Source organism: Eubalaena glacialis, chromosome 1, assembly GCF_028564815.1.
Source record: "Eubalaena glacialis isolate mEubGla1 chromosome 1, mEubGla1.1.hap2.+ XY, whole genome shotgun sequence".
NCBI lineage: Eukaryota > Metazoa > Chordata > Mammalia > Artiodactyla > Balaenidae > Eubalaena > Eubalaena glacialis.
Window position 1 is genome coordinate 161908532 of NC_083716.1, and position 23877 is coordinate 161932408.

Below are 23877 nucleotides of genomic sequence, written 5' to 3' on the forward strand. Positions count from 1 at the left end.
AGAATTTATGGAGCAGAAATGCTTATAACATGCTTGTTGTAAGTCCAGCCAATGCCAAATTAACCTCAGTTAAGTAATTTCTCCTGTAATTTTACGCATGGATAGAGAGGATGCAAAGGATCAGAAATGTTGTGCTAGATGAGTGGAATGTCCAATTCCAAACCTTTATGCAAAAAGGCTTTCAATGACAAAGTTTATTAGATATAGGTGGGGAAAGGGGGGTGTGGAGGGAGGCCCCAGAGAAACAGTTCAGCTGGTCAGAAAGGAACCAAGACTGCCTGCCTGTGTCTCATAGGGAAGGCCATGTTGTAGCATAGCTGATGAGTTCCATGTACTGTGACTTACCCAACGAATCTAGCACTTCCCTGTCACAGCCCTTCATTTAAGCTCCTTTTAAGAATGGCCTGGTTTTCTTTTTTTCTTTTCTTTTTTAAAATTTTTATTTGAGTATAGTTGATTTACAATGTTGTGTTAGTTTCTGCTGTACAGCAAAGTGAATCAGTTATACGTATACATATATCCACTCTTTGTTAGATTCTTTTCCCATATAGGTCATTACATGAATGGCCTGGTTTTCTAATTTGAGTTGCAGTAGATTTGAACCTTGGTCATTAAATGGAATCCAATCAATGCTTTGTTTTTTTCCTTATCTGCAGGGCTGGCCTGTGTATAGGCAGAGTGACTTTCCTAGTGGCCAGTGGGGAGAGGGGAGGCTGGTGTAAGCCTTAGTGGATTGAGTTAATGAGAAATGTATAATTATGGAAGGCACTAGGCAGTTTCAGAGCCATGAGAGGTACAACACAAGCTTATCAGCAAATGTCCTTTCACTATGACATGAGTTTGGCTGACATATCTAGCACAGAATCCACTGGGTGTATGCCTTGTACAGAGTGTTTACAGTCTCTCTGAGTACTTTTAAACTTTAAAAACTTACTCGTAATTTATGTGAGAAGTGACTTGTGTATGACATTTAAAAGAAGTTTAATTCTTTGAACATTATTAAGGACTGGGTGCTGAGTATTCATCTACATACTGAGACTCAAGGAAAAGTAGAACATGTTTTTTGTCTTTTAAAAACTTACTCTAGGCTGGAACTCCTGGCCTGGGGTCTCTCCCCTCCGCCATCACCAAGCTGCCCCAGAGCCCAAGGGGAGGGTGGCCTCACTGAGGCTGCCGGCTCTGGAGGGGGCCCCCACTGGCCGAAGCCATGACTGTCCTTGGGACCAGGAGACAGTTCCCTAAAACCTGGGCCTCGAAGGCCACCTTTCTTCACACAAAGAAAGGATTTTTCCATGTGGAGGTCAACATGTCAGAGTTTTGCTTTTACCATTTGGTTTGGGGTTCTATCTGTTCTATTTTTTTTTCCTTTATTTTCTTCCTTTTCTTCCGAGCCATGTGGCTAGCAGGGTCTTGGTCCTCAGGCAAGTGTCAAGCCTGAGCCTCCGAGGTGGGAGAGCTGAGTCCAGGACATTGGACCACCAGAGACCTCCCAGCCCCACATAATATCAATCGGCAAGAGCTCTCCCAGAAATCTCCGTCTCAACACTAAGACCCAGCTCCACCCAATGGCCAGCAGGCTCCAGTGCTGGACGCCCCATGCCAAACAACTAGCAAGACAGGAACACAAGCCCACCCATTAACAGAGAGGCTGCCTAAAGTCATACTAAGTTCACAGACACCCCAAAACACACCACTGGACGTGGCCCTGCCCACTGGAAGGACAAGATCCAGCCCCACCTACCAGAACACAGGCACCGGTCCCCTCCACCGGGAAGCCTACACAAGCCACTGAACCAACCTCACCCACTGGGGGAAGACACCAAAAACAATGGGAACTATGAACCTGCAGCCTGCGAAAAGGAGACCCCCAAACACAGTAAGTTAAAAAAAATGAGAAGATGCAGAAATATGCAGCAGATGAAGGAGCAAGGTAAAAACCCACCAGACCAAACAAATGAAGAGGAAATAAGCAGTCTACCTGAAAAAGAATTCAGGGTAATGATAGTAAAGATAATCCATATCTTGGAAATAGAATGGAGAAAATACAAGGCACATACAAGGACCTAGAAGAACTAAAGAGCAAACAAACAATGATGAACAACACAATAAATGAAATTAAAAATTCTCTAGAAGGAATCAATAGCAGAATAACTGAGGCAGAAGAACGGATAAGTGACCTGGAAGATAAAATAGTGGAAATAACTACCACAGAGCAGAATAAAGAAAAAAAAATGAAAAGAATTGAGCACAGTCTCAGAGACATCTGGGACAACATTAAATGCACCAACATTCGAATAATAGGGATCCCAGAAGAAGAAAAGAAAAAGAAAGGGTCTGAGAAAATATATGAAGAGAGTATAGTTGAAAACTTCCCTAACATGGGAAAGGAAATAGTCAATCAAGTCCAGGAAGTGCAGAGAGTCCCATACAGGATAAATCCAAGAAGAAACACGCCAAGACACATATTAATCAAACTATCAAAAATTAAATACAAAAAAAATTATTAAAGCAGCAAGGGAAAAGCAACAAATAACATACAAGGGAATCCCCGTAAGGTTAACAGCTGATCTTTCAGCAGAAACTCTGCAAGCCAGAAGGGAATGGCAGGACATATTTAAAGTGATGAAAGGGAAAAAACTACAACCAAGATTACTCTACCTAGCAAGAATCTCATCCAGATTTGATGGAGAAATTAAAACCTTTACAGACAAGCAAAAGTTAAGAGAATTCAGCACCACCAAACCAGCTTTACAACAAATGCTAAAGGAATTTCTCTAGGCAGGAAGCACAAGAGAAGAAAAAGACCTACAAAAACAAACCCAAAACAATTAAGAAAATGGTAATAGGAACATACATATCGATAATTACCTTAAATGTAAATGGATTAAATGCTCCAACCAAAAGACATAGACTGGCTGAATGGATACAAAAACAAGACCCGCCTATATGCTGTCTACAAGAGACCACTTCAGACCTAGGGACACATACAGACTGAAAGTGAGGGGATGGAAAAAGATATTCCATGCAAATGGAAATCAAAAGAAAGCTGGAGTAGCAATTCTCATATCAGACAAAATATACTTTAAAATAAAGACTATTACAAGAGACAAAGAAGGACACTACATAATAATCAACGGATCAATCCAAGAAGAAGATATAACAATTGTAAATATTTATGCACCCAACATAGGAGCACCTCGATACATAAGGCAAATGCTAACAGCCATAAAAGGGGAAATTGACAGTAACACAATCATAGTAGGGACTTTAACACCCCACTTTCACCAATGGACAGATCATCCAAAATGAAAATAAATAAGGAAACACAAGCTTTAAATGACACATTAAACAAGATGGACTTAATTGATATTTATAGGACATTCCATCCCCAAACAGCAGAATACACTTCCTTCTCAAGTGCTCATGGAACATTCTCCAGGATAGATCATATCTTGGGTCACAAATCAAGCCTTGGTAAATTTTAAAAAATTGAAATCGCATCAAGTATCTTTTCCGACCACAACGCTATGAGACTAGATATCAATTGCAGGAAAAAATCTGTAAAAAATACAAACACATGGAGGCTAAACAATACACTACTAAATAACCAAGAGATCACTGAAGAAATCAAAGAGGAAATCAAAAAATACCTAGAAACAAATGACAATGAAAACACGACGACCCAAAACCTATGAGATGCAGCAAAAGCAGTTCTAAGAGGGAAGTTTATAGCAATACAATTCTACCTCAAGAAACAAGAAACATCTCAGAAAAACAACCTAACCTTACACCTAAAGCAATTAGAGAAAGAAGAACAAAAAAACCCCAAAGTTAGCAGAAGGAAAGAAATCATAAAGATCATATCAGAAATAAATGAAAAAGAAATGAAGGAAACAATAGCAAAGATCAGTAAAACTAAAAGCTGGTTCTTTGAGAAGATAAACAAAATTGATAAACCTTTCGCCAGACTCATCAAGAAAAAAAGGGAGAAGACTCAAATCAATAGAATTAGAAATGAAAAAGAAGTAACAACTGACCCTGCAGAAATACAAAGAATCATGAGGGATTACTACAAGTAACTATATGCCAATAAAATGGACAACCTGGAAGAAATCGACAAATTCTTAGAAAAACACAACCTTCCGAGAGTGAACCAGGAAGAAATAGAAAATATAAACAGACCTATCACAAGCACTGAATTTGAAACTGTGATTAAAAATCTTCCAACAAACAAAAGCCCAGGACCAGATGGCTTCACAGGCGAATTCTATCAAACATTTAGAGAAGAGCTAACACCTATCCTTCTCAAACTCTTCCAAAATATAGCAGAGGAAGGAATACTCCCAAACTCATTCTACGAGGCCACCATCACCCTGATACCATAACCAGACAAAGATGTCCCCAAAAAAGAAAACTACAGGCCAATATCACTGATGAACATAGATGCAAAGATCCTCAACAAAATACTAGCAAACAGAATCCAACAGCACATTAAAAGTCTCATACACAATGATCAAGTGGGGTTTATCCAAGGAATGCAAGGATTCTTCAATATATGCAAATCAATCAATGTGATAACACCATATTAACACACTGAAGGATAAAAACCATATGATCATTTCAATAGATGCAGAAAAAGCTTTTGACAAAATTTAACACCCATTTATGATAAAAACTCTCCAGAAAGTAGGCCTAGAGGGAACCTACCTCAACATAATAAAGGCCATATATGACAAACCCACAGCCAACATCGTTCTCAATGGTGAAAATCTGAAAGCATTTCCTCTAAGATCAGGAGCAAGACAATGTTGCCCCCTCTCACCACTATTGTTCAACATAGTTTTGGAGGTTGGAGCCACAGCAATCAGAGAAGAAAAAGAAATAAAAGGAATCCAAATTGGAAAAGAAGAAGTAAAACTGTCACTGTTTGCAGATGACATGATACTATACATAGAGAATCCTAAAGATGCTACCAGAAAACTACTAGAGCTAATCAATGAATTTGGTAAAGTAGCAGGATACAAAATTAATGCACAGAAATCTCTTCCATTCCTATACACTAATGACAAAATCTGAAAGAGAAATTAAGGAAATACTCCTGTTTACCACTGCAACAAAAAGAATAAAATACCTAGAAATAAACCTACCTAAGGAGACAAAAGACCTGTATGCAGAAAACTATAAGACACTGATGAAAGAAATTAAAGACGATACAAACAGATGGAGAGATATACCGTGTTCTTGGATTGGAAGAATCAACATTGTGAAAATGACTATACTACCCAAATCAATCTACAGATTCAATGCAATCCCTATCAAACTACCAATGGCATTTTTCACAGAACTAGACAAAAAATTTCACAATTTGTATGGAAACACAAAAGACCCCGAATAGCCAAAACAATCTTGGGAAAGGAAAATGGAGCTGGAGGAATCAGGCTCCTTGACTTCCGACTATACTACAGAGCTACAGTAATCAAGACAGTATGGCACAGAAACAGAAATATAGGTCAATGGAACAGGATAGAAAGCCGAGAGATAAACCCACACACATATAGTCACCTTATCTTGGATAAAGGAGGCAAGAATATGCAGTGGAGAAAAGACAGCCTCTTCAATAAGTGGTGCTGGGAAAACTGGACAGTTACATGTAAAAGAATGAAATTAGAACACTTCCTAACACCATACACAAAAATAAACTCAAAATGGATTAAAGACTTAAATATAAGGCCAGACACTATAAAACTCTTAGAGGAAAACATTGGCAGAACACTCTATGACATGTATCACAGCAAGATCCTTTTTGACCCACCTCCTAGAGAAATGGAAATAAAAACAAAAATAAACAAATGGGACCTAATGAAACTTAAAAGCTTTTGCACAGCGAAGGAAACTATAAACAAGACGAAAAGACAGCCCTCAGAATGGGAGACAATATTTGCAAATGAAGCAACTGACATAGGATTAATCTCCAAAATTTACAAGCAGCTCCTGCAGCTCAATATCAGAAAAACAAACAACCCAATTCAAAAATGGGCAGAAGTCCTAAATAGACATTTCTCCAGAGAAGACATACAGATTGCCAACAAACACATGAAAGGGTGCTCAACATCACTAATCATTAGAGAAATGCAAATCAAGACCACAATGAGGTATCACCTCACACCAGTCAGAATGGCCATCATCAAAAAATCTACAAGCAATAAATGCTGGAGAGGGTGTGGAGAAAAGGGAACCCTCTTGCACTGTTGGTGGGAATGTAAATTGATACAGCCGCTATGGAGAACAGTATGGAGGTTCTTTAAAAAACTAAAAATAGAACTATCATATGACCCAGCAATCCCACTACTGGGCATATACCCTGAGAAAACCATGATTCAAAAAGAGTCATGTACCACAGTGTTCATTGCAGCTCTATTTACAATAGCCAGGACATGGAAGCAACCTAGGTGTCCACTGACAGATGAATGGATAAAGAAGATGTGGCACATATATACAATGGGATATTACTCAGCCATAAAAGGAAACAAAATTGAGTTATTTGTAGTGAGGTGGATAGACCTAGAGACTGTCACACAGAGTGAAGTAAGTCAGAAAGAGAAAAACAAATACCGTATGCTAACACATATATATGGAATCTAAAAAAAAAATGGTACTGATGAATCTAGGAGCAGGACAGGAATAAAGACGCAGACTTAGAGAATGGACTTGAGGACACGGGGAGGGGGAAGGGTAAGCTAGGACGAAGTGAGAGAGTAGCATGGACATATATACACTACCAAATGTAAAATAGATAGCTAGTGGGAAGCAGCCGCATAGCACAGGTAGATCAGCTCGGTGCTCTGTGTCCGCCTAGAGGGGTGGGATAGGGAGGGTGGGAGGGAGGTGCAAGAGGGAAGGGATATGGGGATATATGTATATGTGTAGCTGATTCACTTTGTTATAAAGCAGAAACTAACACACCATTGTAAAGCAATTATACTCCAATAAAGATGTTAAAAAAAATAATAACTTACTCTATCAAAAGCAAGATGAGTACACTTATTATAGTGTAGTGAAAAGAACAAGGATTAGAGAGTCAGAAAACTTGAGTTTTAATCCTTGATCAGAGGTGGGGGGCTGTGGGTGTGTATATGTGTGTGTGAGTGTGAAATTTAAGGCAAGTCATTTACTCTCTGAGCCTCAGTTTCCTCATCTATATAATGGAGTTTAACATATGCTTGGCAGATAGGGAAGCTTGAGTAAGTTAAGAGGCCTAAAGAATATGGTAAACTGTAAAGTGTTATTAAAAGATAAGTTAATAATCTTTGAGAAACAAGAAGTGCTGCCCCAGATGAAAGGGTAATTGTGCTCCTGGGCTTGTATAAATTAAGTCGCTTTTAGCAATGAGAAGAAGTTTTCTGGTCGTTACCAGAGAAATTGAATTCCTAACACTCTAATTTATTAAACTGTTTGCAAATGACACAGATGCTTCATGAAGATATTAAGGTCTGTTCTCCCCCTCTCTTTCCTCCCACGCTTCTTTCAGTGCAGTTTGTCAGCATAGTGCCCTGAATGTTAAGAAATGGCTTTGGGCTTCGTTCTTTGAATGTTTTTGGAGAATAATTAAAACCCTCAGAGCCATTTTTATTTCCCATCCAGAAACATTTCATGAAGAAAGTTTGGTCACACAAAGATATAAATGGCAAGAGGTCAGAGTGGTGGTGATGCTGTATGATTAGATATTTTGAAAGAAATTTGTATTTTTAAAGCTCTTTCAGATGGCTTATCCATCCCTATTGACATATCACCATGATTTATCCCTAAGAACAATATTTCTATATAGCCTAACTCAAGTTAGGGGCTTAATCTAATTAAGTTACGCTTATCAGTGATGTTGAACAAGCAGGTAACTAGTTATTGAACATAGCACGTGGGGTATGAAGCGGTCCCAGAAGTGAGGGTGATGGAAAACTGCCAGCCAAGGCAATTTTGGGTTTCAGTGAAAAATCTAAAATTCTAATACTTAGAGGAAAAAATTATTAATTTAAATAAGTATAATGCCAATAATCTATCCAGAGTTCTTCAAAATAAATGTTTTGGCAAGGTGCTGGAATTCTCCAGTGTATTCCCCCAAATGTTTCTGTTGTGCAAATGGCCATGTTGAAGACAGACAGACTGAAAAGGTTTGGTGCGCCAGGTGCTGGATTTATAACTCAAACAGTAGCTCCTTTTGAGATTAGACAAGCAACCCCCAAGTTTTAGGAAAATAGTTGAGGCTTTGTATTTTTCCTCCGTAAGGGTTTCACTTGAATCCCTGGAGGTAGGTGCAGTTTTTGGAGAAGTAGCTACGATGTATGATGTGTTTTAAAGCATCAGTTTTCTTCATTTTCTGTTTCTTGGAAATATGTTAGTAAGTTACTCAAACACGTGAAGAAAAAATGCCTAAAACACAACAGCAAATGCTAAGCGCATTTGAAAAAGTGTGAGTTTATTAAATTTAGACCTTGTCCGTAATTTCAAGGGATTAATTATAAGGAAATTAATCAAGTCAGCAGGACCAGCAAATGTGTCTATTTGAGAAAGCCCCTCTGGGTGACCACAATCTTAAGTAAGAAACAGAGAAAGCTATATTTATGACTGTCAAAAATGGGATTTTACTAGTTGAGTGAATGTCAATATGTTATATATGCTAGTCATCCAGATTTTGTTTTATTTATTTATGTATTTATTTTTTGCTGCACCACGTGCCCTGCGGGATCTTAGTTTCTTGACCAGGGATCGAACCCAGTCCCCCAGCAGTGGAAGTGTGGAGTCCTAACCACTGGACTGCCAGGGAATTCCTTAAATTTTGTTATTTTTAAAGGAATAAATATGACTCTTATTGTGTGAAGACATTGCCTGCAAGAACAAACATTAGAAATCTCTCAGTAACTGTCCACAGATTTCAAATTTTAGGTCCTCAAGCAAATGCTGCATTAGCCACAGTTAAAATTCATTGAGTTTCATGTGTTAGGAGCTTTATATTTAGAGGTAGGTAGTATTTGCTATAGTAGAATGGAGCACAGGTTGAGTTGTCTCTGTCATGGGATTTTTAAAAATTGGGGTAATTGGATTGTATTATTAAAAAGCATTTTATTTATATCCCAGTATATCTCTGGCATCAGCTGTTTTCATACACAAGGTTGGAAATAGTAACTGGTTTCTAGACAGCTTGTCAGTTCATTTTTTTGGGAACTTTTTGTGATTATTTTAGCCCTCAGCTGGGCTATTGCTAAAACCCTGTGGCCATTGGATCCTATCTGATCCCTTAGTAAAGTGATAGTGTTTGTTTAAAAAAATTAGGACTTGATACATAGACACAGTGATGGCACCAGAGATGTTGAATATGCGTGAATCATTAATTAGAAATTGCTTGTGGGATAGAAAATCGGGGGAATAATTAGAAATAATAAGCTGACCATTTTTAAAACCATTTTTTAAAACAGCTCCGTTGAGAGACAGTTGGTATACTATGAAATTTACCATGATCATTTTTAAATAAAGGGGAAGTATTGGTCTCACTCTAAGCCACTTTCTTTTATTTTAGAGTAGTATTAAACAATGATAAAATGTATATTTTCACTAACAAGATGATCTTTTGATAATAGTAGGATGATCTTAAGCATTTCTAAATCTGTAAGTGAGCAAGGCTTGAGTGGACTGGGAAGAATGTTGTGGTTCCTTGTATTGGAGAAATACAAATTTATATGGGATAAACAAACGCTTAACATACTGGCCAATTGTCAGTGTTGTGAAATACTAAAAATTCCATTTTGGCATAAGCAATAATCAGGTTAAAAAGAATTACTAGGAAAACATCTCTTGAGTTGTATGCAGAAAAGTACCTGATAAGAATTGTCCTGATTTCATGACAAATCTTTTTTTTCCTTTTGGGGCTGCTTTATGTAAACTTTTGTGGTGTGTTAAATATAGTGTATATACCGGAAAGGTTGTGAAACTTAAGAATAGCATAATAAGATAAAACCAACATCCGTGTAACTACTTCTAGGGTCAGAAAAGAACATTGCCGGCCTCTCAGGATCAATCTGTATTTCCCTTCCCCCTCCTTGGTCCTTGACTATCATTTTAATGCACATCTCCCCCGCCTCTTGTGTGTGTGTGTGTGTGAATAAACCACCTATATTTGTGTCCCCAACAGTTAATATTTAATTTTGCCTCTTTTGTGAAAGAAATCATTTGTTCTTTTTTGTCTCAACAATCCATCCACATAGAACGATGCAATACAGTGTGTTCTTTTTTATCAGAATGTCATATGTCATTATATGACTATAATATAGTACTTACCATTCTGTAGTGTGGGCCTTTGGATTTTGCCCAGCTTACTCCTGCTTATTCTGCTTTGGACATTATGGTCTGTAAAACCTGATACACGTGGGCATGAGTTTCTCAAAGTGCGGTCCCTCCATCCACAGTGTCAGCATGAAACTTGTTAGAAATGCAGATTCATGGGCCCCACCCCCGATCTACATTCAAATATCACCTTGGCATATATGTGTTTTTTATATATATATATTATATGCTTATTTCAATGATTGTGCCTTTGTTCACAATACTTTGAAGTCTTCTGATTTGGAAACTGCCTTAGGAACACCTTAATGGTCACACACATGCACACAAATACACACCGCAGTCTCTGAGCAATAGACTCATTACTCATTTTTGAAACAAATTAGTTTTATCTAGTTTGAGACAAATTTTTGGTATTTTCAAATATAAAATAAATATTCAAAAGAAAAAGATTTGCCAACACTGAAGATATTCAAAGAATATGCAATAGATGGAAGACCTGCTAGAAGAGGTCCCTGAACACAGGTTAGGCAGAACATTATTCCCAGAAAGAGAGCTGCAGAGCCCCACCGAGAAAGCAGGTCAGACTCTAGAGTTGGGCGAACATGGGTTTGAATCTACTTGTACCCCTGACTTGCTGCATCATCTTAGGGAAGGACTGATCTGCTCTGAGTTTCAGTTTCCTCGTAGGCAAAGAGGGGATAAGAACATCGACTCTAAAGATTCAAACCAGTGACTCTTTGCAGGGCCACGGTCATGCGGCAGATGCGTTTTGGCTTTGGGTCAGCAGTATAAGTCTGTGTGAATATGGCTGACCGTCATGCCTTCAGAGCTTTCATGCTTTTTACTTTACTTTCGTGCTTCCTGCAGGAACGATTCCAGGTGAAGAACCCTCCCCATACTTACATTCAAAAGCTCAAAGGCTATCTGGATCCAGCTGTAACCCGGAAGGTAAGATGCATTTGTTTCCACTTTGTGTTGTTGCTTCCTCATTAGCAAGCAGAATCCTCCTGCCCTGGAGGAGACCTTCCTTCCTCTCCATTATAGCCTCTGCCGGAGCCTCTGGGAAAACAACCTTGGAGTTGTTGGAGCCGGACAACATGAAAAGACAAAGAAAAAAGCCATCCTCACTTGAGAATGTGTTTAAAAGTACTTTCCTGAGTTGGGAGTCATGTACCTCTGATGGTTATTGAGTTGCTGCCATTTGCAATTACACAGGGCGGTAGGTTCAGTCCAGAGGTGTTCAGGCCCCCAGAAAAACAGGCCTAGCAAAGGGAATACTTGTCTTTCATGCCTTGGTGCATTTCCAGAGACCTTGAAAAATCACTGGGGCTTTGTCATCCCAGCTGTGCACTCACATCCTGTGTTGATGCTTTTAGCGGCTTCCCCCGCCCCAGCCGTGCCCCTGGCCCCAAGAAGGTAAGGAGAGAATAGCTGATTCCATTCTCAGCGGACTCTCTCCTTTTACAAACAAGCCCTGCTTTGTGCAGCCACACAATTGGTTTAAACTGATGCCTTGTGGTAAAGCATGTAGCCTGGCACAGCCCTGGGGCCTGGATCAGTCCTGGGATGTCTCAGGGCAGAGCCGCCCTTGCTCAAGATGGATAAAGGGCTAGTCACCAGACAGCACTTGTTTTTCGGTTGACCTTCCACAGCTCCTGCTTTCAAGGCTGCCCTGAAAATATCTTGAGCTGAATTCCCTCTGTTGTTTCAGTGTGTGACTCATGAGAGCAGAAAGGCACAGTTTTCCTAGTTAGCCACTATTTCTAGGGCTCTTGGCTCTGAGATATATTTTTTAAGCTCGTTTTTCTGCATCTTCTGCTTACATTCTAAACACTGTGCCCACCCCCCGCCGAAAGAAATCAAGTAAAGGAGAACAACTATTATTTCCTTTTGGACGTTTCCTGGCCCTTTGTCCTGTAGTTACTATGCAGACAGGCAGAAATAAAGTCTAGGAGTGATGATGCAAATGGGTTGTGGACCTTTGCTGTCACCTAGGTGCCGTATGTGACATAGCCTCCTCTTCTAAGAATGTACCTATCAAAGTATCCTAATACCCTCCTCCTAACTACGGCACACACATTCCTTTTTTTAAAAGAGCTTCTGTCAGGTCTGCTAAGTGAGACAGCTGCTTAATTCTTAGTTTCTTTCTTGTCCCCCTCCCCAACGATATAGCACCTTTCAATTTCATCACATTAGAGAGGGTTAAAGGAAGGCATACCCATATACACAAAACACAACCCAGAAAAAAAAAAACAGGCTATTTCTTTTGCACAGGGGCAGCAAGATTCTGTATGAGAAATATTTTCAGAAATCCCCCAACTCGTAAACCTTCTGGCTGGACAGCTCAGACTCAGGATTAGGCACTCTTATCCCGAGCTGAGTCTGGCATAAATGCCGTATTCGTACACAAGACTGAGAGTATACTCAGTGTCCCAGCCCCTGACAATTAACTCAGCATTTGTCGAATTCTTTAAAAAAGGAAAATACATAAACTCTGAGAGAGTGCTTCTTAGACTCCAGCCCCAAGCCCCATGGGGAGGAAGATGGTTGGAGAGAAGAGGTGGATTCTTCCTGGCCCAGTCCCAGTTCTTCCTCGGAACAATTATTCCTGGGAATGTAAAATGTAAAATGAAAAACAACAACAGATCAGCTGCTCAGAAAGTGTTTTGCTTCCTCGCAAATAACTTCATAAAGAGGCCCAAGACAAAGGATGTCTGTCTGGGCTGACCTTCATTCCTGAAATCTCTGCCCTAGCCGTGTGTATTCACCTGAATGGCCGTGTTTGGCCTGAGCCTCATCTTTCAAGATCAGTCATTCAGCTTTCAGAAAAAAATAAAGTGGATGTTGGATCAACCATCCCTGCTTTAGTAAGAGTTCTGTCAGGAGCTGGCAGTAGGAAATGATCTGTTCCACTCACCATAACTGTCATGCTTAAAGCCTGGAAAAAAGGAGATTTTGCTTGGAGTAAGGCATGGCTTGCAGTTAAAATGAGTTTACGATTCTCAGCTGAATTAGAGTCAGGGAGAAAGAGATTTCCAATCAGGCTTTCCATTTTAGCCAGACAGTCTAAGCTGAGCAGTTTACCCTTAACTGCATCTGGAGTCCTGAAGCACTTCATTCATTAATCTTTTGTTCACATTGAATTGAAGATACTTAATTTGCTGTCTTCTAAAAAAATTTCTTAAGCATCTTCTATTTCGATTTTCTTCTAAGTAGTTTTAAGTGAAACCCTGTAGGGCAGGGAAGGAAGAGCCTAAATTAGATATCTCTCCAAACCAGTCTCCTTATTTAATAACAGGAGGTTCTCAGTCTGTGCTTTGGGGGGATGTGCTCATGTCTGGCATGGGGAGAGGTGACAGGCCATGAAGAAAGGAGTCTGGTCCTCTGTGGGCTCTGCAGTTGTAAAAGAAACCCTATTATACGGGTCTCCAGGGCTCCGCTGTCTCCGTGGGCTCCTCCCTGGGCCTGCCGTGTACAGAGAGGGCCGGGGGAAGGGTGAACACTGCTAATAAGTGGTACCCAGCTCTTGTTCGCTGGTTCCCACAGTCGCACGATTTCCCTTTGAAGTGTTTTAAAGCATTCTGGGTGCGTTGTACAAGTGCAGAGTGTTGGCAGCCGTTGTTTATGTGTTAGGGAAGTGGATGCCAAGATTTCTCTGCAGTCCAAAGTCCACCAGCTGAAATTCAAACGGTTGCCAAGAGAATAGAATACAGGGCGAAGTCAGTTTAGTTCTACCTCAGTTTTCCTGCAGTTGCAAAAGTGTAGTGCCTCTCATAGTAAAGCCTAATAAATGTTATGTGCTCTTGTTGTCGCCTCTCTTATCTCAGTGTTTTGAGTTATTTTGGTTTGATACATGCCTCTTAGTCCTTCGGCAGATCCTCTTTCGCACTCTGTTAGGTCCTCCGTGCTACACTGGATGCCCTTGTAGCTCACAGTGTATGTGAGGGATGACCTTGCCCTGAGGAAGCATAAGGCTCAGTTAGGGAACCAGCACAGGCTGCAGGGAACGAATCAGAACTATGCATAATGCATAGCTAGGAATGCTGAGTCGTTTCCTAAAGGCCACATGTGCAGACAGCCCAAGACTTGTGACTCTGACATGGGGCTGGCCCCTCTGGAGCATCCAGCACACCTGGAAATGGTTTCCTCAGCTGTGCGGCCATAGACCCTACCTCATTGGCAGTCCTCATTGCTGGAAGGCTCTCTAGGAAGCCCTGGGCTTGGATGTCCGTCCAACCTATGGATGACTCTTTGTTGCTTCTTAAGCCTTTCTTGACAAAAGAGGGGGTGGCTCTCTTTTTTCTTGGCATCAGGGATGCTTTTATTTCACATATTGCTGATGCTACACACCTGAGAAGGTCTTTGGGTGCTTCAGGAATGGCAGTCGGGGAAACTGAGTCTTTTTGCTCTGGTGAGAAGCAGCTGCTGGAGAAGTAAAGGGCCTCCAGAAGAGAAGAGGGTAGCAGGAGCCCGTCAGTGCTGAGCAGGGGTCCAGTCTTCCCTGGGGCACCAGGGCCTGCCTGTGGCAGGGCTCTCCCCTCCCCACATCCCGGAATCCTCCTTTCTAACCTTCCTCCTGTCCTTCCTGCCCTTGGATGCCTTTGTCTTTGGAGCTGGATGACCCTGTTCCTTCTGCAGTCATGGGAGCAGAGGAGAAGGATCCCTAATATCCTGAGCCAGGATTCTCAAAGGCTTTTCCTGAAAACAGTGTAACCTGAAGGTGGTTTGGGTCTCTAGCACAGAGAGCATAGAACTCTTCTCAGAAGGCATTGCATATCAAATGACCTTCTTCCAGACTGGCCTAAGACTTTAGTGACTGTAAAGAAATATTTTTGTAGGAAATTGTGTTCCAAAGAACTCATGTGCAGTGCAACCCAGTGATTCCTTGGAGGTTATTTGGAGTCGAGAGGATAGAGAAATGAGTACATTTACTATCAGAGGAGGATTCATTGGGGCAAGGGAGACCTGAGGGAGTTCTGGAAGGACACGTGGGATTTTGATAGGCAGGGGAATGAGGAAGGACATTGCTCAAGTAGAAGGGAGGTGTCTAGAGGAGGGACCTTCCACGTGAGGTCATGCAGAGAAGAACAAGCATAGTAGGTATGAGATTGCCACCTTAGAAAGGCCTGCTTGCAAGTTTGGCTCTTGGTTGGCAACTGGGGACTTGGATTTCGGGAGAGTTCCCAGAATTCCCTGTTAATAATGACTCATCGTGCCCAAACTGTTGATGCCAACTACATGGTTTATGCGGAATGCCGGTTTTCCTTTTGGGAGGCTGCACTTTTGGTATGTGCTAGGCAGAGAGTGCTCAAGTGATGAGCCCCCAGTAAAAACCCCAGGCACTAAGTGTCTAATGAGCTTCCCTGGTTGACAGCATTTCACGAATATTGTCATTTATGACTCCTATGGGCGAATACTCTTGTATCTGGTTTCCTCTGGACTTCACCCCACGCACCTTTTCCCTTAAGTGATTATACCTTGCATCTTTTTGCTGTAATAAATCCTAGCGGCAAGGACAACTATATGCTGAGTCCTGTGAGCCCTAGCGAATCATTGAAACGGGTGATTTTAGGGACCCCAACATAGGTATGTCAGTGAGTATTGTTGTATTGTGGGGTAGGGAAAAAAATAAACTACTTACTCAGAGACACTTAGTACATGAAATAAGTCATTTTCCCCAGTCCTTTCACATAAGCTGACTGTTACGGTGAGAAAAATTTGTGCGCTTCGCAAAAAGAAATGTGTGAGAAGCCCACTTTAGAAGCAGAGATATTTTCATATTCTGTTAAACTTATTACAAGTAAGCTGCAGTTATAGCACTTGCTAAAGTATGTTTTGTGAGAATATGTGTTCTTGAATTATAGAAATTCAGACGGCGTGTTCAAGAGTCCACACAAGTGCTAAGAGAACTGGAAATTTCTTTAAGAACCAACCATATTGGGTAAGTGTGCCCACTGAACATTTTAGCTCTAAAGCTTTTGGACACTTTACAAAGTGACTGAATCATATCCAAAGAATTAAGCTTCCTTACTGTTCGTTATAAGTTGAGACTGAGGTTTAGATGGGTGGAACCTTTGTTTTAGTTCTTGAATTGCTCACTGTACAAGAATCAGAAGCAGGACAGACAGTCCTTGATTTGGGATGTTTATACTAATTGTAAAGTTCTCTGCTTGGATGCAGTGATGGTGTGTGTATAGTGATTCCCTGGGAAGTCAGGAACCCCCGACAAGTCATGTAGACTGAGATCCTGGAAGATCTTGAAGCCTTCCCTGGAGGTCTTTGACCTGGTTACTTGAAGCTGCTTCATTCTTTTCTCAGTTCCCTGGCCAGAAGGGGACAGAAGCTGGAGTGGTGTCACTTGACATACCCCCTTGCACTTAGATACTTCGTTCTGAGTCTCTTCTTCCTACATCCCCAAATTTCAGGACCATGAAATGTAAATCCACACTGGAAAGTAAAGTTTGGGGAATCTCTGCACTAAGCATTTCGAAGAGTTTTTCATACAACAGCATGGTTGCTTTGCCTCAAGCCAAGTACAACTTCATTACACACTCCCTCCCTCCTGAGATAATCAGAATTGTACAGTACCTTCAAATAAGGTTTCTCTCTAAGGCAGAATGATGTCAGTATTTTATTTTATAGCTTCAGTTCTTCCTAAAGTACCTGTTTAACATCTGGCAATCATTTAACCCCTCTGGATTTTGATTCTTTGAGATTTGCAAGGGAAAGACTATAGACTTTAGATCTTTTAGAATTTTCACCTGTGATAGGTCTATTGGAAATGAAGTTTTACAAATATATTACATTTTTGTTTTTCAGCGTCTTTGTAAAATAATTACCTAAGTAGCAGTTTACTTCTACTTCTGAGTATGTTTGGTATAAGCCATTCAAATGGTTATTTTCTGCAGTTATTTCAGAATAAGCTTTTTTAAGTCATAGAAATGCAAAGTTAATTTATAGCTCCATAGCCTGGGTGCGAATATTCATTTCCTTAAGGATAATTTCACATGTTTGGCACCTTGAGAATGAAATATTTGGAAAATGAACTGATTCTAACCTAAGGTTGATAATCACCCTTGTCCCAGAAAATGGGCTATAGAACAGTGGATCAGAGTGTCATGAAAATAGAACTGGAAGAGAAATTTAGGATTGCCTAGACCCTCGTTTTACAAATTAAAAGAATTAAGGACCAGAGAAGGCGAGAGACTTCCACAAAGTCTACAGCTGTAGAGCCAGCCAGACGTTCTGTTCAAAATGCGATGTTCTTTTTCTTATCTAGCCTAGTCTGGCAGCTCTTTCCTTGAAAGGAAATAAGATAATCGGGACTCTGGGATCAAAACAATGAGGTTTGTCTATTGGGGGTGAAAGTGGTGGTGATTTAATATAGCTGGACATCCAAAGCTTCGGAAATTCAAATAGTTTCCAATATTTGTGGATCAGGAGCTAGATTCCATTTGGTAGGGTCCAACCCCATACTCTTGGCACTTCTTCTTGACTGAAAATGGTGGCATGAGCTGCAGCCAGGATTCCTACAAATTGTCAAAAAGCATTTCTTCAAGCATTGCTGAAATAATGTGAAATTGACCATCAAATACCAAGGCAAGACGATCATTTCCAATATAAAGTTGGCTGAGTAGAAGAGCTCTGGTTGGGTGGAAGCCAGTGCAAATCTGCAAGCAGTTGGAGTGGTTTGTTGTTTAGGATACTCTAGGCATGTTGAAAGATTCTTGCATTTCTTTCATCTTCACCAGCTGAAGTTTCCCCTTGTCTACTACCTACGTGAGACACTTGGAAAGCTTTGGCTTTAGCAGCACAAAAATTCATGGAAGTGCATTGTCTGATTGTATGAAACCAATTATTGGCATAACCTTATATGGAGTGAAACCACACACCAGGAATTTGACCTGATTTGCCTGTCCTGAAAACCCAAACCTGAACTGGACTTTTCTTGATTTAAACTAACTGGCTTGACCGTATTTGATTGGGAAAACTTCTGAAGAATTACTAAATAATGTGAAAGTAATCAATTACTACAGTGAGGAATTCTGGGAATGCAAAGTGCTGCATAGGGAATCCTTAGATTTTTATTGCACTCTTTGGGGTACCATATTAGAAAGGTAATTGGGTGCCCATTTTCCTTAGGGAAAGAGAGATCTTGGCTCATATTTTTGCCATGCCCCCTTATCAGTTATTAGACTTAAGTAAGTTACATAAACTCTCTGTATTTATCATGTGACCTAAGTTAACTTCTCATCTATAAAATGAGGATAATAATACTTATCTAATAGGAATGTTGTAAGGATTAAATGAGATAACTTATGAAAGACCTAATACAGGGTTTAATACATAGTAATTACTCTCAATATATGATAGCTGTTATTTGTTGTTATGCTTGTTGAAAATAATATTATATGTAATAATTATTGGACAGTGTTGTGTAATATATCCCTAAGGAAAACCATGCAGAGAATGTTACCTTCTCTGTCTAAAAGGACCCTGTTACCTAGGAGTTTATGATTTGCAGAAATTAAAAGGAAGAATTACGTTTAAAATCTACTTGTCTTTAAAAAAAATTATTTTTGGCATATGCTTGCATTCCAAGGTTAAAATCTGGGGCTTTGCTGAAGTGACATTCCAAGCTACAGCCTTGTCAAGCAAAAGGGTCAGCCTAAAACTCTATAAATGGAACAGTCTTGTGAGAAAGATAATTAATTTTGGGGGGGAGCCAAATTGAAATAAGAATTGGACTAGAAATAATCTCATTCACTTACTCTTAGGAACTATAACAGTCGAGGAGAATTGGATTATGACTAATGCAAGCCCTTGCGATGACTTGAAATACCCTTGAAGGGAGCTGAGCACTGTTAGAGCACATTGGCTTGGCTGTGCTCTACTGGGAGACGGGCGTTGGGATGTCTTGGATGTGGGGTGGTACGATTCGAGAGGCGCTGGCGGTTGGGACAGATTGGCGGGTGTTAGTCCATGAAACTGAGGTGTAGGCTCGCTCTCCTTGCAGGTAGGTCATTTGAGTAAAACTGCCTATTATGATGGAAAATTACTTTTCATCCTGAGTGCAAGGTCATGGATGTCCTGAAAGGTGCTTGCTTCACTGTATCTCAGTGGGGGAGATGAGAAGAATGGGCGTGAGGTGACAGGCAGGAGGTGCAAGTTGGCAAGGAGAGGAGGAGATCTGTAGAAGGAGGAAGATGCTGGGGAATGTGCAGTGAGTGTCTTCTCTGGGGTTTAACACGTATATGTGTGCCTCAAGCTACCCTACGATTAATTCATCCTTAGATGGTGCTTTTTGGAAGTCCTCAAGATCATAATCATTTAGGCATTTATTAAACACTGTATTTGTTACTAAGCACTGTATTTGGTAAGTTAGATGTATTATTTCTTACTGAAATCTTTTTATTATTGCCCTTTTCCTCTGAACCTCCGTTTTACAGATGAGGAAACTGAGAGTCCGCAATTAAATATCTTGTTCAAGTTCACACAATTGAGAAGCACTGAGGTTTGAACCTGGAGATGTCCAAATCTAAAGCCTGTTATCTAAACCAGCAGTTCTTAAATTTTTTGATTTCAGGACTCCTTTACTGTCTTAAATTATTTTGAGCCCCTGTAAGTTTTTATGTGGGTTTTATCTATTAATGTTACCATATTGGAAATTTAAACTGATAAATTTTAGATATGCTTATTTAATAAAATTTAATATTTATTTAACAATAAATATTTGATGTAAATATATAAATATAAAATAATAAACATAATATAGCACAAATAACATATTTCATGAAACATAACTATTTTCCAAAGCAAAAAAAATTTAGTGACAAGGGTGGCATTGATTTACACGTTTACAAATCTTTTTACTGTCTCACTAATAGAAGGCAGCTGGATTCTCATATCTTTGTCTGCATTCAATTTGTTATGATGTGTTTTGGTTGATGTATAGGAAGAAAACCTGGCCTTACACAGATACACACTTGGAAAAATGAAGAGTTTTTAAGTAACCATTTCAGATAATTGTGGCTATTCTTTGATATTACACCAAAATTTAAAGGTGGTAATTTCTTAAAGTTAGTTGCAATGTATTGATAGACTCTGAAACCGTATCAGTGAGCTCTTGTGTTCTGTTCTGTCGATTCTAAAATCCATTGTGCTGTCTTTCACTTTGAATGGGTATTTCTACCCATGCATACTTTTTAACATCATGAAAAAATCATTTGAAAAATATTGTTTCACCGAGTTATCCTGATCTTTCAAACATCAACACATTTTATTCTACAATATAAAAACAGTCATATTTGTTAATAATCACCAGTGTCATCAGAATTTACTTTAGGTATTGGGAAGCTGTCAGACTCGTGGTGGTAAATATAAGTGTTCCAAAATTCTCATTTTTTTGTTTGTAAGCTCAGATTTTATCATTGACAAAAAATATTGTCAGTTCTTTTCCTGAAAATGGCAGGCTCACTTCATTCACTTTTGAGAATATCTGCCAAATACCCAAGAGAGAATAACCACAATGTGTGTGTCATTGGACATTGCATGTAGAAAATGGCTGGGTCAGTTTGCAGCTCCAACAATTGCACCAGTGCTTTTCCTCAAGACGGCTGTGGTGCTTGGGCAGGCAGCAGAAGTGCTATATGTGGGCTTTCCCTTTTGTCACACAGAGAATTAAAAAGACGTATATTCAAGGAGCAAGCTTTAATAAAGTCAGTAATTTTTAGTGCTTCACTAAGGACAGGTTTAAGTGAAGCTGACTTTTTTTCCCCTTCTGAGTGCTTGGGGTGAAGAATACAATAAAAAGGTGTATTGTTTGGTGGTAGCAGTTTCATTCACATTTCTTTTGTACCATCAGTGCAAGTGTCAGCACAGTGACAAAAGTGACTACTTAATATTTGTATGAAAATAGGTTTAACTTCACAGACCCCTGAGAGGGTTTCAGGGACCCCTGGTGGTCCATGGGCTATACTTTGAGAACCAGTTTGAGATGCTGTCTCACAGAATAGATTTGGTAGCTGATGATGAATCTGGGTGATGTTTACCTTCTATCTCTCGCTTCTTGTGATTTTTTTTTCATGATTTGTCAGCAACTGCAGTTCCTACCGGATGCCTGTAGTATCTCTCGAAAGGAAACTGGCAGAGGGAATTCACCATCTGTCCATTCATCTTGTGTGTCTCGGGTCTGTTTTGTTGTTTGATCTTAGAAATTTAAAGCCATTAATGTCCTTTGAGACTTTATTTTCTAGGTGAGAACAATGAGATTCTGAGATTTGGGAGGCAGAGAGAAAACAATAGCAATTTGGAAACAAAGCTTTGACCTGTCTACAGTAAAACAGTAACTCTTGGCACTTGCATTTCGAGCCCTTCCTTGAATAAGTTTTTTTTTTCCAGAGCTATTTCTCATTATCACCGTGCCTTCCAGCTCCTAAGCAGTTGATTTGGAATTTGCGTAAATTCAAATTTACAACATATGGTAATTACATCGAATCTGTGAGGTACTCAGTAAGTGATGCATGCTGTCAGAGTCAGAAATAATTCTACTTTCCAAAACCTGTAATCACCCAATTTGAAACTGTTTGCATATTGGCACTATATTAAAGCGTGTGTAGCATGCGCAGAGGTGAAAATGGAAATTTACTATAGGAACCCTCCGTTTATGATATGTCATGATCATGTACATAAATCTGCAGAATGGGGCATCCATTTTTTTATGCCTTTAGATTAAAGATACTGCTTGGAAAGTTGCCCTTTTTTCATCTCTACCTATTTGATTTCCACAGAAGTTCACTCTCGCCTCTGTTTTCTCCTATACAGAATATCCTAAGTGAAGAAGGGATAGGGATTGAGAGGACAAGAGGAAGAGTGAAGGCTGTTCTTTTGTAATCCATAGCCTTTTTGCTGAGATGACTTTACTAACCTGATACACTGACAAATGGGGTAAGGTAGTCAGCTGTGATGGATCTCTATCTTATTCTTTCCTAAACCACCTGCAGGGGTTTGGGCCAGATCAGAGACCCAGGGAAGATCTCACAGCTTAGAAAAAGAGGTTAAAAATGAAATTAAACCTCTCAAAGGCAGGACGTGTTACACTGTCTCCTACTTTTTAGGAACGGAGCAGCCGGCTCCTGACTTTCACTTTGAAATTAATTAATGAATTAATTAATTAATTTAAAAGTAAGGTTTTATTTATTTATTATTTATTTTATTTTTGGCTGCGTTGGGTCTTTGTTGCGCGCGGGCTTTCTCTAGTAGCAGCGAGCGGGGGCTACTCTTTGTTGCGGTGCGCGGGCTTCTCATTGCGGTGGCTTCTCTTGTTGCGGAGCACGGGCTCTAGAGCGCAGGCTCAGTAGTCGTGGCGCACGGGCTTAGTTGCTCTGCGGCATGTGGCATCTTCCCGGACCAGGGCTCGAACCGGTGTCCCCTGCATTGGTAGGCGGATTCTTAACCACTGCGCCACCAGGGAAGTCCTGAAATTTATTTTTAAAGCGCTTTCACTCAAAGTCAGCAAGTCAGGGCAGGGGCACTGATAAGGGTGCTAAATTGAAGTAAAAGCCAATTAATAGGTTTTATCACTGCATCAAAATATATGCATATTAGTACTTTGAGTCAAGAGATATGTAGCTCTGACTGTATTTGGCTATTTCCTACCATTTCTTCCTTCCTTCCTCTTTTTTTTTTTTGTTTTTAATATCCATGAGTCATTTGCCTTCTCTCCAGTTTGTGGCTAAACTAAGTGAGATGAAGGTGCTAGCAGGTCCTTAGGATGTCATGGACCATCTCTACATTTTAGAGGCAGTGTCTAGAAAATCAACCAGAAGGAACTATAATGGCTGTTTTTCTCAACTCCTAAATTAGAGTGTTCTTATGGGTCACTGAGATAGAATATGTGAAACCAAGATGGCTCTGAAAAATCTGGACCCTGTGGTTTTGTGCAGCCACCAAGGAGGGCTAGTTTAAATTATGCAGTCAGAACCCATAGATCCGACCAATGGAGAGGCCTCAGAGAGGCTAAGAGGCTTGAATTTCAAGAGCACAGCTAGTCGTCCGATTTGATAGTTCTAGCTTTCTTCAGTCTCCTACCAGTTTTAAAAGGGAAATTTTTTTTTTTTTTTAACCATTTCTAAGCTTTTAATTATCAGCACTTAAAAATGTCCAGTGTCTTCTGAGACCTAGCCATATCGGGAGTAATTTAAAATAAATCAAATGAAAATAAGGATCGAGAAGTAGATGCTGTGAGAGCGTGTATGTGGTGGTGGTGAAATGAAACTTCAGCCTCTCCTAATAGCCATCCCCTTAGTTCTGGTCAGCTCTCATAACAAAGCCACTTCGTGAGACCCAAAAGGTAGTGTTTTCTTTGCCAATGTTTCCACTCTAGGTCTCTCTCTTTTTCTTGGGGGTGGGGGCACGCGGTTTGTGGGTTCTTAGTTCCCCGACCAGGGATTGAACCCGGGCCCTTGGCCGTGAGAGCACGGCGTCCTAACCACTGGATGGCCAGGGAATTCCCTAGGTCTCTTTTTTTTTTTTTTTTTTTAACAT

The 23877-nt window shown here is 40.1% G+C and overlaps 1 protein-coding gene across 4 annotated transcripts in view; it reads left to right on the forward strand.

Annotated features, from left to right (window-relative positions):
- Positions 1-23877, forward strand: part of FMNL2 (formin like 2) — a 309918-nt gene that overhangs the window by 195314 nt on the left and 90727 nt on the right. For all 4 annotated transcript variants that reach the window (XM_061183889.1, XM_061183903.1, XM_061183895.1 and 1 more), the window contains exons 3-4: positions 11200-11280; positions 16197-16273. In XM_061183889.1, the coding sequence (XP_061039872.1) occupies positions 11200-11280; positions 16197-16273 (158 nt within the window). The remainder of the gene's footprint in view (positions 1-11199; positions 11281-16196; positions 16274-23877) is intronic.